The following is a 17,285-nucleotide window of genomic DNA, read 5'->3' as shown; positions in this document are numbered from 1 at the left end:
TAAGGTATGAGTCAAAAATGGAGACTCGGGCATATCTGTCTAGAACATAAAATCTTTCTTTAAAGTAGATGACATCTGTGTAGATGCTCTTGTCATCCAACTTGGTCCAATTATCATCCTCGCCGAAACGGATAGATAGGAGAGGACTGAACTGGATGGGGATAACAATAATAATGCAATTATTGTACGACTTTGATGAGTTCGAAGATGTTGCCATCCTCCAAAGCGATTGGCAATTTTTATTTTTCCAAAGATATCTTGGGAGCATCGGAAGATGGATATGAACACCCGTGAGAGGATTTAAGATAGACATGGTCCAACAAAATATGTTCTCGAGGACTAGCCATCCGTCAAATGAGCCAATGATTTTTTCGTCACTCGTCATTGGAAGTTGAATTGAGTGGACTCTTGCACTTGATAAGGAGTAGAAGAAGAGACGATTGATATCGTCGTCTTGTCTGAGAATGAGCCATGGGAGTTGGGGAGGGTACGCACGATCACGAGGGATGCTAGAGTTCCATTTCTTACAGACGTTACGAAAGCGAGTGTAGTCAAAGATATCGATGGTGAGTCGATCAGCGATGAGTTCAAGTATGTTGACTTGGAGATTTGACCAATCAATCGCCTCCCCTTCTTCTTCTTCTTCTTCTTCTTCTTCTTTGCTTTCAACACTTTGTTTGCTTTCATCCTTCGAAAGTTTTCCACCCATGTTAAAACATAAAACATGGTTGTAAGACCCAAATCCAATGATATATAGAGCCCTAAGTTATGAGATTTTATATTAGAGTGCCTCCCTTTTAAAGAAACCGTTGGAATTAAACTTGTTCATCAAAAGAAATGTTCATTGTATCAAGAGGAAGATTCATTATATTAAGAAGAAAAAATAGATTAAAAGTTTATGGAAGGATAAGTCAAATTGGTTATTGGTTCTTGAAAAGGTTTCTCGAAAGAGAATGATTCATCTTGAATACAATTAATGTAATGTATCTTTGGGGACTATATAAACCCCATATGTTAGGTTATGAAATAGAGAGAGTTTCTGAAATTATAAAGTGTTTTCTTGAGAGAAATATAGAAGATTGAAGTTTGTCCTACTCTTCGTCTGTTTGATATCTCTATCCCCTCTTCCTATCAAGATCAACATAAATTACTAAAAAGCATTTTTTTTTAATCTTTACGGGGGTTGTATTCATAATTAGAATATAGTTGTATTTCTATATAGTTATATTTCTAAATAACTATATTCTAAATTTAAATTATTCAATTATTTAGTATTTACTATATATTAGGATAACTATAATTTAGTTGTATTACTATTATATTAGAACGTGTGTGGCATTATTCCTAACATTGGTAGTTGTTTCTTTGTTTTTTTGGATTTACATACCTCCTATAAATTAGAATACTCATTCATGATGAAGTAACGAAGGAAACAAGTCATTCTACAAGAAGTATATTCCAATCAGACACTTGTGTGCATAAATAAAAAAAGCCTTAGCAAACAAACAACAAATATGATAGAAATTCTCTACTTCAGTTATTTATCTGAAAACGAATGTAACAACATAAATATTATGTATTTACTGATACTTTCACCTTAAAAGGATACATCTAAATGGTGAATCGATAATATTTTCATTTTAATATAAATTTTGAGATACTTAAATTCAAATTTGATATACTTTTATCATGATTATAAAAACATATATAACGACATTCATTTGTGAGGATAACACAAAATTTCATCCATGTTGCCTCTTACTATAGTGAAAAAACTATCCATATGGTGAATCAATAGTTCTTTTATTTTTGTGTCAATTTAAGTACATTAAAATCTAAACTGCCCAAACACACATTTCAAATAATTTTATTTAAATAGTGAATCCATTGTTTTTATTTTATTTAGTGTGAATCTAGGGTTTATCTAAATTTAAATTTATAAATTATCGGCATGACCTAGAAAATGAGCATACAATTGTTTGTAAAATGATGCAAATACTGTCCATTTTCCTTAAAGATTTCCGCATACAGGATAATAATATCTTTAATTTATTTTTGTATGAATCTAGAATTATTTACATTCAAATTTATCATATTTCAAGTATGATTGTAAATGAGTATAAGGACATCCATTTATTAGAATAGAAAGGGCTAATTATATTGTCTATTTAGTTTGGTTTGTTTCTTATATGTAGAATTTGTCTTTAAGTATAATAATATGGTTTTGTGTGCATAAGAATAGAAATGGCTAATTATATATTATTCCCATGTAGTTAGACTTTTCCGATCTTTAGATTTAAAAAATTTATATTGCAATCCCTATAATTATAAAAGTGAAACCTCCGGCTCTATTTCTCCTATCTTTGTTAGTTTTATTGACAGAAACATAAAAATGATGGGTAAAAAGGTACTTTCAATGTCTTAGATATGTTTTTAATGGTGACGGATGACGATGTCGCTGGGGGGCCACGAGTGACTGTTGTGGATGAGGAGGGAGAGTGATGATGAGACTTGAGGTAAGAAGAGGATGATACAAATGCCGACGCTTTGTATCTATGTCAGTGTCAATCAATAACTACGTTGGTGACTCAGGTTTTGTGCTCGATGACCCACTACGCGATGATGGTGATTAGCCTCACAAAAACTTTCAGAGCATGCCTCGAATCGCTAGAGCGCCACCCAACTACCTCTTTTTGTTGTCACATCATGCTCTTAGAGCTTGATGTTGAACCACAATGTGGCCACGAGGGCCACCCGTAGTGGTAGGGTCGTTGTCATTTTTTGCTGCGGGCCAACCACGTGGGCCATCTCTTCCACGCACCACCGTTCACTCTACAACCCCACCATTCGACTCTATCCTAACATGGTAGCCTCCACCCTCTCCACAACCACTGTGCATCGTCACTTTGTGGTCGTCCACCAAGGATCCTTGGGCTTCTTCACCCAAGGCATCATCATGGATTCAGAGGTGGAGAGGCAAGAGCGAGACGATAAGAAGGCCAAAAAATGCAACGGGGTGGCAACAGGATCGGGATGATAGGAAGCACAGAGAGGGTGGATCCATCACAAACTTGTGCCAGAGATGCGATAGGCAACTTCGAGTGAGTGGCAAGCAACACAAGTAACCTAGTGAACATGACAAGTCATGAGGAAGTTTACCCCAGTTGCATTTTATCCCCTAGTGTAACACTGTCCAGTTGCATTTTATCCCCAATGACTCGTCACTTTGGAGGTGTCCGATATTTGTTGATGGAAACTTGTCTGTCTATATTCGTCAAAGCATTACAAAATTTCTTACGAGTTCTTAAATTTATTCTTTACGTTCTGGGCATCAATTTGTTTATAATCATTTTGCGCTTTGGTGTTAATAAATTATATGTCGTCTGACACTATTATGTATGCTGTCATTGTTAAGCATTTGAATCAGGTGGAAAATTTTCATGAACGTAATTACTGGTGAATTAGATCATTTTTCTGAATTGGTTCGAGAATGTGATCAATTTGCTACAGTTTTGTGGAGGTTTTGATATCATTAGAGATATCCTTAACACAGTATCTTTCTAGGTTGGGCCACACAAGAAACATGTGACACTCCCCATACCACAATATGTTATGCGACGCATTAGGGAGTTATCTGCCATTCATCCGTACCCAAGGGAGCGAAAGCCAAGAGCACAGCTGATTTCAAGCAATCCAGTCTTCAGCCGCAGCAATGACAATTCCAGTAGCGGCGGCGACGATGAACTCACAGAAGAAACATAGTCTCACATAGCAGAGACACTAAGTGGCTGTCTCTTTTTTGTTTCTTGCTTACCGAAAATTTACCTTCACTTTCAACATAATACATATTGCCAACTTTGTACAAGTAATGTTCTTCAATCGATCGGAGTGCAATGGGAATAGAAATGCTCCTCAAAATTGGTGGAGGAGACCGAGGGTTTCGGTTTTCTTTTTGGTAAGGTTCGAAGGTATCAGCTTCTCTAAGAAAGCCAAACAAATGGATTGGTGGATCGATCATGAGTTCCTGCATCCTTGTGTCACTTGAGCCCATGATCAAAGTTTCTTTTATTGCTTATAATAACCATGTCCTCCACAGCATGCTGTGACTTGCAAACAAATCGATCCAATGCAATCGTGGTACATTAGCTCTCGGTGTTTTTGTTTACAACATGCAGTGTTAATGCAATTGCAACTCAGCAGCTTTTGAGGTTTGCAAGGCGATGCCAACAATGGAGAAATTCTATTACAAGTCTAAAAGGTTTCAATATCATGAGAGGCTTCGAAGACTTGCAAACACATTCAAGATTTAATATCCCTTCATTATTACTACTATTAAAAGATATACACGTTAACAGAATCAGAAGATTAAGATAGATGTGGTACATGCCACATGGGTAAATGCCCATTACACTTAACAACGTTGATGTCGAATGGTAGGGGCTTCAAAGAGCCATCCTCTAAATCATATACCCCCGATCTAATATATATATTCCAAGCATACTGAGGATAGATATAGACAGTGTCATGTTTTCCACGAGGGTATAGGGTAGTCGTGCACGAGATGGAGCGACAAGTATTACCTATGAAAAGTATGTGCTCACCTAAGCTTTTTGCCTCCTCTAACAACATAAGTCGATGATTCAACTTAGAGATATCGATCCTTTTTAGATCATACTGAAATCGATTGATAGAACTCTTTCTATATTTGCTTGTAAAGACTACAAGCTCTCCAGATAACTCTGCAAAACAATTAGGCCCATGTCTCAAATCCCCTTGAGGACTAAAAACAATCACTTTCTTAAGATAGGAGTCAAAAATGGAGACTCGTGTGTATCTATCTATAACATAAAATCTTTCTTTGAAGTAGATGACATCCGTGTAGATGCTCTTGTCATCCAACTTGGTCCAATTTTCATCTTTGCCGAAACGGATAGATAGGAGAGGACTGAACTGGATGGGGATAACAATAATAATGCAATTGTTGTAGGACGTCGATGAGTTCGAAGATGTTGCAATCTTCCAGAGCGATGGGTGCTCTCTATTGTTCCTAAGATATGTAGGGAGCGTCGGAAGATGGATATGAACACCCGTGAGAGGATTTAAGATAGACATGGTCCAACAAAATTTGTTCTCGAGAACTAGCCATCCGTCAAATGAGCCAATGATTTTTTCTCCATTCATCGCTGGAAGTTGAATTGAGTGGACTCTTGCACTTGATAAGGAGTAGAAGAAGAGACGATTGATGTCGTCGTCATGTCTGAGAAGGAGCCATGGGAGTTGGGGAGGGTACGCACGATCACGAGGGATGCTAGAGTTCCATTTCTTACGGACGCCACGAAAGCGAGTGTAGTCAAAGATATCGATGGTGAGTCGATCGGCGATGAGTTCAAGCATGTCGACTTGGAGATTTGACCAATCAACCGCCTCCCCTTTTTCTTCTTCTTTTTCTTCTTCTTCTTCTTTGCTTTCAACACTTTGTTTGCTTCCATCCTTCGAAAGTTTTCCACCCATGTTAAAACATAAAACATGGTTGTAAGACCCAAATCCAATGATATATAGAGCCCTAAGTTATGAGATTTTATGTGAGAGTGCCCCCCTTTTAAAGAAACTACTAAAAAAGCATCTTTTTTTGTATTCTTACGGGAGTTGTACTCATAATTAGAATATAGTTGTATTTCTATATAGTTATAGTTCTAAATAATTATATTCTAAATTGAAATTATTTATTTATTTAGTATTTACTATACATTCGGATAACTATAATATAGTTGTATTACTATTATATTAGAACGTGTGTGGCATTATTCCTAACATTGGTAGTTGTTTCTTTGTTTTTTTGGATTTACATACCTCCTATAAATTAGAATACTCATTCATGATGAAGTAACGAAGGAAACAAGTCATTCTACAAGAACTATATTCCAATCAGACACTTGTGTGCATAAATAAAAAAAGCCTTAGCAAACAAACAACAAATATGATAGAAATTCTCTACTTCAGTTATTTATCTGAAAACGAATGTAACAACATAAATATTATGTATTTACTGATACTTTCACCTTAAAAGGATACATCTAAATGGTGAATCGATAATATTTTCATTTTAATATAAATTTTGAGATACTTAAATTCAAATTTGATATGCTTTTATCATGATTCTAAAAACATATATAACGACATTCATTTGTGAGGATAACACAAAATTCCATCCATGTTGCCTCTTACTATAGTGGAAAAACTATCCATATGGTGAATCAATAGTTATTTTATTTTTGTGTCAATTTAAGTACATTAAAATCTAAACTGCACAAACACACATTTCAAATAATTTTATTTAAATAGTGAATCCATAGTTTTTATTTTATTTAGTGTGAATGTAGGGTTTATCTAAATTTAAATTTATAAATTATCGGTATGACCGCGAGAATGAGCATACGATTGTTTGTAAAATGATGCAAATACTGTCCATTTTCCTTAAAGCTTTCTGCATACAGGGTAATAATATCTTTAATTTATTTTTTTTATTTTTGTATGAATCTAGAATTATTTACATTCAAATTTATCATATTTCAAGTATGATTGTAAATGTTATAAAGACATCCATTTATTAGAATAGAAAGGGCTAATTATATTGTCTATTTAGTTTGGTTTGTTTCTTATACGTAGAATTTGTCTTTAAGTATAATAATGTGGTTTGTGTGCATAAAAGTAGAAACGGCTAATTATATATTAGTTAGACTTATTTAGCATTTTGATCTTTAGATTTAAAAAATTTATATTGGAATCCCTAATAATTATAAAAGTGAAACATCTAGCTCTATTTCCCCTAACTTCATCGATTTTATTGACAAAAACATAAAAATGATAGGTAAAAAGGTAATTTTAATTTCTTAGATATATTTTTAGTGGTGACGGATGACGATGTCGTTGGGGGGCCACAGGTGACTATTGTGGATGAGGAGGGAGAGTGATGATGAGAGTTGAGATAAGAAGAGGATGATGCAAATGCCAACGCTTTGTATCTATGTCAGCCTCAATCGACTACGTTGGTGACTCAGGCTTTGTGCTCGGTGACCCACGACGCGGTGATGGTGATTAGCCTCACAGACACTCCAGAGCATGCCTCCAATCGTCGGAGTGCCACCCAACTACCTCTTTTTGTTGTCACATCATGCTCTTAGAGCTTGATGTTGAACCATAATGCGGCCACGAGGGCCACCCGTAGTGGTAGGACCGTTGTCATTTTTTGCTGCGGGTCAACCACATGGGCCGTCGCTTCCACGCACCACCGTTCACTCTGCAACCCCACCATTTGACTCTATCCTAGCATGGTAGCCTCCACCCTCTCCACAACCACTGTGCATTATCGCTTTGTGGTCGTCCACCAAGGATCCTTGGGCTTCTTCACCCAAGGCATTGTCATGGATTCAGAGGGAGAGAGGCAAGAAGAGCGAGATGACAAAAAGGACAAAAAATGCGAAGGGGTGGCAAGAGGATCAGGATTATAGGAAGCCCAGAGAAGGTGGATCCATCACAAACTTGTGCCAGAGATGCGACAGGCAACTTCGAGGGAGTGGCAGGCAACACAAGTGACCTAGTGGACATGGCAAGTCATGAGGAAGTTGACATACTAGACAAACATATTGCAAAACGAATAAAGGAAGGTCATGTCCAACTCGGAGTAGACCATCTCTCTTTAGTCGCTCTACATTTTGTATCGACACCGATGAAATTGTCATAGCCCCCAGCAATACTATCATCCGCTACCACCAAAAACATAACTAAGACGTTAAAATTATATTTTTACTTATCATTTTCATACTGCTATCGATAAAATCAATAACATTATGATAAATAAAGTTAAGTGTTTCAATTTTATAAGTATAAAAATTCTAATATAAATTTTTTAAATCTAAAAATCGAGATGCTAAAAAGGTATAACTACCATAGATAACATATAATTAGCTCGAATAAAAATAATTCTCAAAATAGGTCACGGAGATCAAGGGTTTTGGTATTTTTTTAGTTCGAAGGTATCATCCCAAATTGATTGGTGGGATCATGAGTTCCGGCATCCTTCTACGACTCGAGCCCATAAAGTTTCTTTTAGTGCTTATAACAACCATGTCCTCCACAGCATGCTGTGACTCGCAAACAAATCCATCGATGGATCATGCTGACAAGATGCAGTGTTAATGCAATTGTAGTTCGATAGCTCTTTGGGCTTTAGCGTACAACATGCGGTGTTACTGAAACTGCAGCTGCAGCAGCTTTTGGGGTTTGCAAGGCGATGCTTGCGATGCCAACAATGGAGAAATTAGATTCCGAGTTTGAAGGGTTTCGATCTCATGAAGCTATTTTCAACACATGCAATATTTTAATATAAAAACACAAATGATTACCTTTATTAAATCACTTCGTTACGAATAACCAATGTTTACATAAAAAATAGTCAAAAGAAACATATTAAGATAGATATGGTACGTGCCACAAAGGTAAATAGCCATTACATCTTTTATCACCGATGTCGAATGGTAGGGGCTTCAAAGAGCCATCCTCTAAGTTATATACACCCGACTTAATGTAAATAGGTTTACTTTCGATATACCTCCAAGTAGGCTGAGCATACATATAGATAGTGTCATGTTTTCCAAGAGGGTATCGAGTAGTTGAGCATGAGATTGAGCGAGAAGTATTGCCTATGAAAAGCATGTGCTCTCCTAAGCTCTTTACCTCCTCAAATGATAGAAGTCGATGGTTCATCTTGAAGATATAGATCATTTTCAAAACTAATTGATTAGCAGAGTTCTTAACATATTTGGTTTTAAAGACTATAAGCTCTTTAGATAACTTTGCCAATTAACAAGCCCCGTATCTCAAATTCCCTCGAGTACCAATGACAGTCACTTTCCTGAGGCATGAGTCAAAAATGGAAACTCGTGCAAATCTATCTATAACATATAAGCTTTCTTTGAAGTAGATAACATCTGTATAGTCGCTCATGTTGTCCAACTTTGTCCATTTATGGTCCTCGTTGATAGCTAGGAGAAAATTGAATTGGGTGGGGATAACAACGATGATGCAACCTTTGTAGGACGTTGATGAGTTCGAAGATATTGCCATCCTCCAAAGCGATGGGCAATTTTTATTGTTCCAAAGATGTCTTGGGAGCATCGGAAGATGGATATGAACACCCATGAGAGGATTTAAGATAGATATGGTGCAAGAAAGTTTATTCTCAAGAACTAACCATCCGTCAAATAAGCCACTGATTTTTTCTCCATCGATTACTGGAAGTTGAATTGAGTGGACTTTTGCACTTGATAAGGAGTAGAAGAAGAGACGATCGATGTCATCGTCATATCTCAAAAGGAGCCATGGGAGTTGGGGAGGGTATGTGCGACCACAGTGGCTGGTAGAGCACCATGTCTTGCATACACCACGAAAGCAAATATAGTCAATAATGTCAATGGTGAGTCGATCATCGATGAGTTCCTGCATATCAACATGAAGATTCAACCAATCAACTTTCTCCCCTTCTTCTTCTTCTTCTTCTTCTTCTTCTTCTTCTTCTTCTTCTTCTTCTTCTTCTTCTTCGCCATCAGCGCTATGTTTGCTTCCATCCTTTCGAAGTTTTTCATCCATGTAGAAACATGAAATATGATCCTAAGAAGTTTAGGGAGATATATAGCCTTAGGTTTTGGGATTTCACCTGAGAGTACAACCTTTTCGAGAATCTCGAACGAGTGCCCTTTGAGTTGTGTTGGTAGAATATGGAAGTTGTAATCCTATATATAGGTTGTCTTTAGAATTAGAATATAGTTATATTTCTATATAATTATATTTCTAAATAACTATATTCCTAATTTAAATAAAATAATTATTTATAATTTATTGATATATATATATATATTAGGACAAATGTAGCATAGTCTATTTACCTCGTACTTTCATCATGGAGGGAAACAACATTGAAATAATGAATCGATATTTTTTATTTTTTGTGTCAATTTAAGGACATTAAAATTAAAATTTTATATTTTTTCAAAACCATTCTGAAAATAGATGTAATGGCATTCATTTTTAAGTGTAAGAACATAAAAATTGTCCATTTTGAATTACCGAAACGACCTTGAAAATGAGTGTAAAGACACTCATTTGTTTGTGAAATGATACAAACAATGTCAATTTTCCTTAAAGCTTTCTGCAAACAGGGCTAAAAACATCCTTAAATTTATAATTTTTTTTAATATGATTCTTAATGAGTATAACAACATTTATATATTAGTGTTAAGGATAAATTTACTCATTTTACCTTAGAATTTTACTATATAGTAACGACTAACAACACCATCGAAATAGTATATTTGTGTGAATTTAGAGATATTCACATTCAAATTTGCCATATTTTTCATTATGATCATACAAGCATGTAATAAAAATCATTTATGAGCAATGACCTGAATATTATCCATTTACCTTAGACTTTCATCATAGAATATTTATGTCGTTCGGGGCAACAACATTCAAATTGTGAATTCTTATTTTTCTATTACTTTTGTGTGAGTTTAGAAATATTTATATTCAGATTTATCATATTTTTAGGATTATTCTAAAAGTAAAATTATGAGTGCAATAATATAAATATCATGTATTTTACCTTAGATTTTCACTACAACATGGCGGCAACATTCAAGTAATGCATCCATAATTTTTCTAATTTTTGTGCGAATTTCGAATTTTAAAAATATTTTTATTCAAATTTGGCATGTTTTTAATATTATTTTGGAAATAAGTGTAATGATATTAATTTATGTATAAAAATATAAAATTGTATCCATTTGCTATTGCTAAACATAAAACTACAATGGTGCTACTGTTATGCAAGAAAAAAAAAATTTTAATACCAAAATTGAAATCAAATAATGATATATTAAAATCAGGATATTATATCTTTATTTGATTTATAAATACACAATCATCATATCCGATCTAATAATGTCCACATAATCTAATTTAAAATATATATCTTATCTAATTAAATAGGACCACATAATCTAATAATATCTACTCTCGATCCTTCTTTCCTTAAGGTCATTAATTTTCGTTATCAATATCTCATTTTCAATGAGTAAAGATCAATTATCTTTATACCTTTTATTTGTTTCAATGATTAAAACTAAACCATACACTTTAAACACTTGTATCTTTACAAACTATAATCGTTATAGCTTAAGAGAAGACTTCTCATTTTAGCTAAGGACACAAGTGTTTTTGTCCTCAACTCACCAACTCAGTAAGGTAACGATAAAAAGACCTCCTACACCTTAAAACAAGTAAATCAAACTAAAAACATATGAGAATATGGATATTGATGGATAGTACTATCATCGGATCTTTTAAATAGCATAGAGTTTACCCTATAATTGTAACTTAATTATAGCCCAATTACTTAACAAACGTCTTAGATCAATCATTCGGCTTTTCGATCGATCCTTTTAACTCGTTAAACAAAGGATATTTATTGAAATAACCTAAAAAGAACAACTTTTTTTTTAAAGAATTCGTAAAACAAAAAAAAATCAAAGTTGTTTTAATTATTCTTTGGTTGAGATGACAATACAGATTGTAATTACTTTCCTTCGCATACTTTGTGTTGTCAAGTCAAACTACCCTTTGGTCCTCAAAAATAAATGAATCTTCCTTTTCTAAGCGTATCATCGTCTTCGAAGGCAGCCAAAGCCTCACACTTCACTGAGAGGTGTTTGCGTCGTTGATTTCTTATCATCCGTCTCAGTCACTGACCGAGAGCACGGCTGCCGAAGAGTTGGAATAGTCAACCTGTCAAACTCTTCAGATATTGAAGCCCGACGTTTTTCTAACCTTTGTTTGGCTTCCCCCCATCTATATATGGTTGCTGTGACATCTCTTCCCGCCCTGCGATGGATGGATCATCTCAGAATCCGTCCACAGCTTTGCTACTGACTGTGGCCGCCGCTGCAACCTCATCCTTGCCTCGGCCACATCCATGCGGGTATGCACCAGTATTATAGTAGGATGAGTTGGGAACGATGCATAATTTGAGGTGCGAGGATCAAGAAATATTGCGTTTCCATATCTCTCTGAAAGCTACCTTGAAATCTTCAATCGGAGCTGGTAGAATCGGTGACTTGTAGGCAAATAATTTCCTTTTTGTCACGTCGCCCTTCATGGACGGGTGTGACTTTGGCTGAAACATACGGTCTCCTCGACAAAGTTGTAGTGCTTAGATTGATCAAGAAGTCGACATGCTCATCAACAAGCATCCAATCAAAATGATAGGCACTGTCCAAAGTTCTAGAGCTTAGAAATATCAGTGGGAATGGAATCCTCCAATAAAAAATCAATGAGATATCTACTAGTCCAGCACACCTTTGACTTGGTCAGTTACGTATCAAAGAGGCATCGGGAATAGTATGGTGGCCACAAGCATCGCCTGTAGGATTCTATTTTTATGATCGTATCATTGTCTTTTTCTTCTAAGTCAACTTAGTGATTAGTCAATAGTTGATAGGTCGCAAGTTTGAATTTATGTAAGAATGTCATTGGATTCGATCGAGAGTTGCAATTTGACCAAAGCGCTACTTCGTCGAGCATAGAATTTTTCATCTTAATATATAATATTTAACTAAAAAAACCAAAAAGAATATCAAGTTCGGTCAATAGAAAAAAAACAGTAAAATTCATCTGTTATTAAAGCAGGATAAATTCATTGATGCAAACAAGTATAACATAGACTCATATTAATTCCTACACGATTTTGCCTTTTAATTTATTCTCAGCTGCAATTTTCTTTTCCCAGCAAAAAGGCTGGCAAGAACTCTCATTATACTCTGTATGCTGGTATTTATCTGCTATTTAGAACAAGGTTTAGTGCAATTGCTCAAGGCCATCGGAGAAGCAAGTCCCAAATTGGTCAATCTCATGCTTTGGTAGCACCAAACCAATCTCCACCCCACCCTCTTCTTCTCTGCTCTCCGCCATAGACATGGCTCCTGACCTCATGATGGAGGTTATCACCACCTTCTTCGGCCTTCCCCATCCAAAGTCCAGATCGTACACCCGAAACCTGGGTGATCCCGCCACGCTTAATGGTTGTCGAGGCACGATAGACTTGATTCTCTCCGGCCATGTCTCTGCGCCTCGTAAAGGATCGTCTGCGAATTCTTCTATGGCTTTGCCAATAGCTTTCGCCGCCGAGACGACCCCATTTTCTCGTAGGAGTTCGCTTGCCTTCGCTTCGACGAAGCAGACGCCGATGCAGTTCCCGAAGTACGCCGCCGGCAGAGGGGGCCTCAGCCTTCCTCTGCAGTCGGCAGCAAATATGAAGTGGGCTGTCCGGTCGCTTCCGTATGCTCGTGCTTTGACTAGGCACACCCAAACGTAAGCGTAGGTCGCCATGATGGTGGAGCAGCGGAGGGATGCGCCGCCTCCCTCCATGGCTCCGGCTTCGGCGGAAACCAGTTCCTTCAGCCTTCGGATGTGATCTCTTTTAAGAGCGAACGAAGCGATGACCATGTCCACCGGTGGATCCTCGTGGATGATACAGTCAGCACGCTGGCCAAAGTACCTGTAGAAAATGGAGTACAAATCACGAGGAACAGAAACCAAACTCCTGTCGAAGACGGGCGGCACCACGACCGCCGCCGCCGAGCTTCTCGGCCCCGCGCATGTGGAAGCCCACGAGAACATGAACCGCATGGAGCTCGAGCCATCGCATCCGGCGTGGTGCACCGCCACTCCGACGGCCACGCCTTGGTTCGGGAACACGGTCACCTGCAAGGCCAGCACCGGCACGCCGTCGTCGTCGGACCTCGATAGCCGGGGAAGCAACGGTAGCAGCGAGCCGACATCACGTGCGTGGTCACCGGAGACCTCATCGAAGTCGGCGTCGTACTCGGCCACAGTGAACGACACGGAGTCGCCGTCGACGTAACGGATCTCGTACTTGTCGTCATCGAGCCCGGGGGACCTTCGGATCTTGCCGGCGAGGGGGTAGAACTGATGCAGAGCGAGAGAGAGGGAGGACTCGAGGTCGGGGAGGACGGAGGCGCAGAAATAGGAGGTGGAGTAGGGGAGACGGTAGAAGAAGACTCGCTCCACGGCTCCACCTCGCAACCATAGTATGTCGAAGAAGGTGAGGGGCAAAATGGACTCGGATACTGTCCCGGGCGGGGGAGAGACTTGAGATGTCTGAAGCAGACGGAGTTGCGGTGGCGATGACATCGGTGAAGTGCTACACGGAGGCGGATGTTGGTCATTTAGCTACGCATATATAATACCAGAGCTATGTCAGCATTTGGCACAGCATAAAGTAAGCGATGCGTGCATGCACTTACGTACTTTCCTAGAATAAGGGTGTGCGTCCTCCGTGACAGAATTGAGATATTAAAGATAACCAAAAGTATATTAGTAGTAGATATCATATGATTTTCTTCTGAGAATGCATGCATTATATTAGATATCGAGTGAATTTGATAATATTAGGCAACAGGTGAAAAGTATGTTTAAATTATCTGTAGGGGAGGTGATTGTATATTAATGTTATCAATCATTATTTTAGTCTAATTTGATATGGACACATTGAAAATTATTATCAAGAGTCATATAAAGTGCTTTGAATAGTCTTGTCTTTACAGTAATTGTTGTTTAGCATCTTGATAACTATGATAAATAGTATAATTTAGTTTGAACTGACCTGTTGTTGGTTTTTCCCATTTAATATTACAAGGACAAGGCATAATTCATCCATCCATCATGTTCAGTTGGCTTTATCATAAAATAAAATATAAAGAGGAAATAAATAAATTTGAAGAATAATAAAATAGTAGGAGAAGAAATCAAAATTTTAAGAACAGCAACATCATTTCAAAAACTTCATCTAATAATTAGATGATTCTTGATGCGCACAGGAAACAGAGGGCCCCATTGTCTCAAGATCAAAGTTCCAAATCTTATATTACAAATTTTAACACTCAAAATATTAGCCTTAATGTAGTAAAGATTGAGAATCTATAATTTCAGCTAATAAATATTTGAAAATATTAACCAGTTTATCTGGTAAAAATCTTGACTCATCATAATAGGGTAAGATCATATGATTAGACCTGTCTTCATCGTTTATTTTTAAAAATATATTTAAAATATCATGGACTTTACTACTTGAAGAAACATTTGATCTTTGAAATATCAGGTAAATTTTTTTCATATAAAAAAAATTACATAGGTTTATAGATAAAATAATCAGGTTTATAATATCAGTATCCTCTTCTTCTTCTTTTTTTTTAGAAAAGAATGACTCAGATTATTTTTAAGTTAATCTGCTATAATATCAAAGGAGAATATTGTACTAGATTTTCTAACATAATATTAGTTTTTTACTTTTAGTAAAACAATAAATATCAGGACCCAGTAGATAACTCATTTAACACATAATTTCCATGGCCACTTTGTTGGGAAATTAATGGATTTAAGCTTACTTTCCTTAAAATATTATCTTTTGATCAAATCGAAATATTCCCATGCAATTATTAATTGTCCATATTTACAAACATTTCGAATCCTTCTCTCTCTCTCTCTCTCTCTCTCTCTCTCTCTCTCTCTCTTATATATATATATATATATATATTCTGAAATGCTGACTGAGTTCATAGATAGAGACAATTAAAGCTTCATATATGTTTTAAGAGAGAAATAATTGATGCTGAAAACCTTCCAAGAAATGATTATTGCAATCGATCGAGGCCATCGATGAAGTGGGTCGCGAACTCATCCATCTCATGCTTTAGGAGACCCATCCCGATCTCCACCCCACCATCTTCGTCTCTGCTCTCCGCCAGAGACATGGCTCCTGACCTCACGATGGAGGTGACCTCCACCTTCTTCGGCCTTCCCCACCCAAAATCCAGATCGTAAACCCGAAACCTGGGTGATCCCGCCACGCTTAATGGTTGTTGAGGCGCGATATACTTGATTCTCTCCGGCCATGTCTCTGCACCTCGTAAAGGATCGTCTCCGAATCTTTCTATGGCTTTGCCAACAGCTTTCGCCGCCGAGACGACCCCATTTTCTCGCAGGAGTTCGCCTGCCTTCACTTCGACGAAGCAGCAGCCGAGGCAGTTCCCGAAGTACGCCGCCGGCAGAGGGGGCCTCAGCCTTCCTCTGCAGTCGGCAGCAAATAATAAGTGGGCAGTCCGGTCGCTTCCGTATGCTCGTGCTTTGATTAGGCACACCCAAACGTAAGCGTAGGTCGCCATGATGGTGGAGCAGCGGAGGGATGCGCCGCCTCCCTCCATGGCTCCGGCTTTGGCGGAAATCAGTTCCTTCAGCCTTCGGATGCGATCTCCTTTAAGAGTGAACGTAGCGATGACCATGTCCACCGGTGGATCCTCGTGGATGATCCAGTCAGCACGCTGGCCAAAGTACCTGTGGAAAATGGAGTACAAATCACGAGGAACAGAAACCAAACTCCTGTCGAAGACGGGCGGCGTCGCGACCACCGCCGCCGAGCTTCTCGGCCCCGCGCATGTGGAAGCCCACGAGAACATGAACCGCATGGAGCTCGAGCCATCGCATCCGGCGTGGTGCACCGCCACTCCGACGGCCACGCCTTGGTTCGGGAACACGGTCACCTGCAAGGCCAGCACCGACACGCTGTCGTCGTCGGACCTCGGTAGCTGGGGAAGCAACGGTAGCAGCGGGCCGACACCACGTGCGTGATCCCCGGAGACGTCATCGAAGTCGGCGTCGTACTCGGCCACAGTGAACGAGACGGAGTCGCCGTCGACGTAACGGATCTCGTACTTATCGTCATCCAGCTCGGGGGACCGCCGGATCTTGCCAGCGAGGGGGTAGAACTGCTGGAGAGCGAGGGAGAGGGAGGACTTGAGGTGGGGGAGGACGGAGGCGCAGAAATAGGCGGTGGAGTGGGGTAGACGGTAGAAGAAGACTCGCTCGACTGTTCCACCCTTTAACCAGATTAAGTCGAAGGCGGTGAGGGGCAAAGCGGTCTCAGCAACTGCTCCGGTCGGGGGAGAGACTCGAGACCTCTCAAGAATTCGCAGGGATGCCATATCGATGGATGTGGATGCGGTATTGGGGAGTGGATGGTGCCTTTATCGTTGCCGGCCCTTCACCACATCAGTCTGACGGCTAGTGTTATGAGCTGCCATGTTCTTCGTTTTGGTAGCCTCGGGTACAAGTTGCCACTTTCTCCATCCTTTTATTATTATTATTATTTATTGTGG

General features: G+C 38.5%; 2 protein-coding genes across 2 annotated transcripts; both read right to left on the bottom strand.

Moving 5' to 3' along the window:
• Window positions 1–12,727: 12,727 nt before the first annotated feature.
• On the bottom strand, window positions 12,728–14,436 carry LOC103984840 (malonyl-coenzyme A:anthocyanin 3-O-glucoside-6''-O-malonyltransferase-like). Its single transcript, XM_009402400.3, has one exon. It carries the CDS (start codon window positions 14,263–14,265, stop codon window positions 12,910–12,912), a length of 1,356 nt encoding a protein of 451 aa, XP_009400675.2. The 5' UTR covers window positions 14,266–14,436; the 3' UTR covers window positions 12,728–12,909.
• Window positions 14,437–15,693: 1,257 nt separating this feature from the next.
• Window positions 15,694–17,240, bottom strand: LOC103984839 (phenolic glucoside malonyltransferase 1-like). Its single transcript, XM_009402398.3, has one exon. The coding sequence runs from the start codon at window positions 17,109–17,111 to the stop codon at window positions 15,765–15,767; it is 1,347 nt and encodes a 448-aa protein (XP_009400673.2). The 5' UTR covers window positions 17,112–17,240; the 3' UTR covers window positions 15,694–15,764.
• Window positions 17,241–17,285: the final 45 nt, after the last annotated feature.

The sequence above is a fragment of the Musa acuminata genome, chromosome BXJ2-5 (assembly GCF_036884655.1).
Source record: "Musa acuminata AAA Group cultivar baxijiao chromosome BXJ2-5, Cavendish_Baxijiao_AAA, whole genome shotgun sequence".
NCBI classification, from domain to species: Eukaryota; Viridiplantae; Streptophyta; class Magnoliopsida; order Zingiberales; family Musaceae; genus Musa; species Musa acuminata.
The sequence above is the reverse complement of the archived record's forward strand: the minus strand, read 5'-3'. Positions and strand labels throughout refer to the sequence as shown.

Coding starts and splice junctions, on each gene's coding strand:
- LOC103984840 (XM_009402400.3), bottom strand. CDS start 14,265: ATGTCATCGCCACCGCAACTCCGTCTGCTTCAGACATCTCAAGTCTCT.
- LOC103984839 (XM_009402398.3), bottom strand. CDS start 17,111: ATGGCATCCCTGCGAATTCTTGAGAGGTCTCGAGTCTCTCCCCCGACC.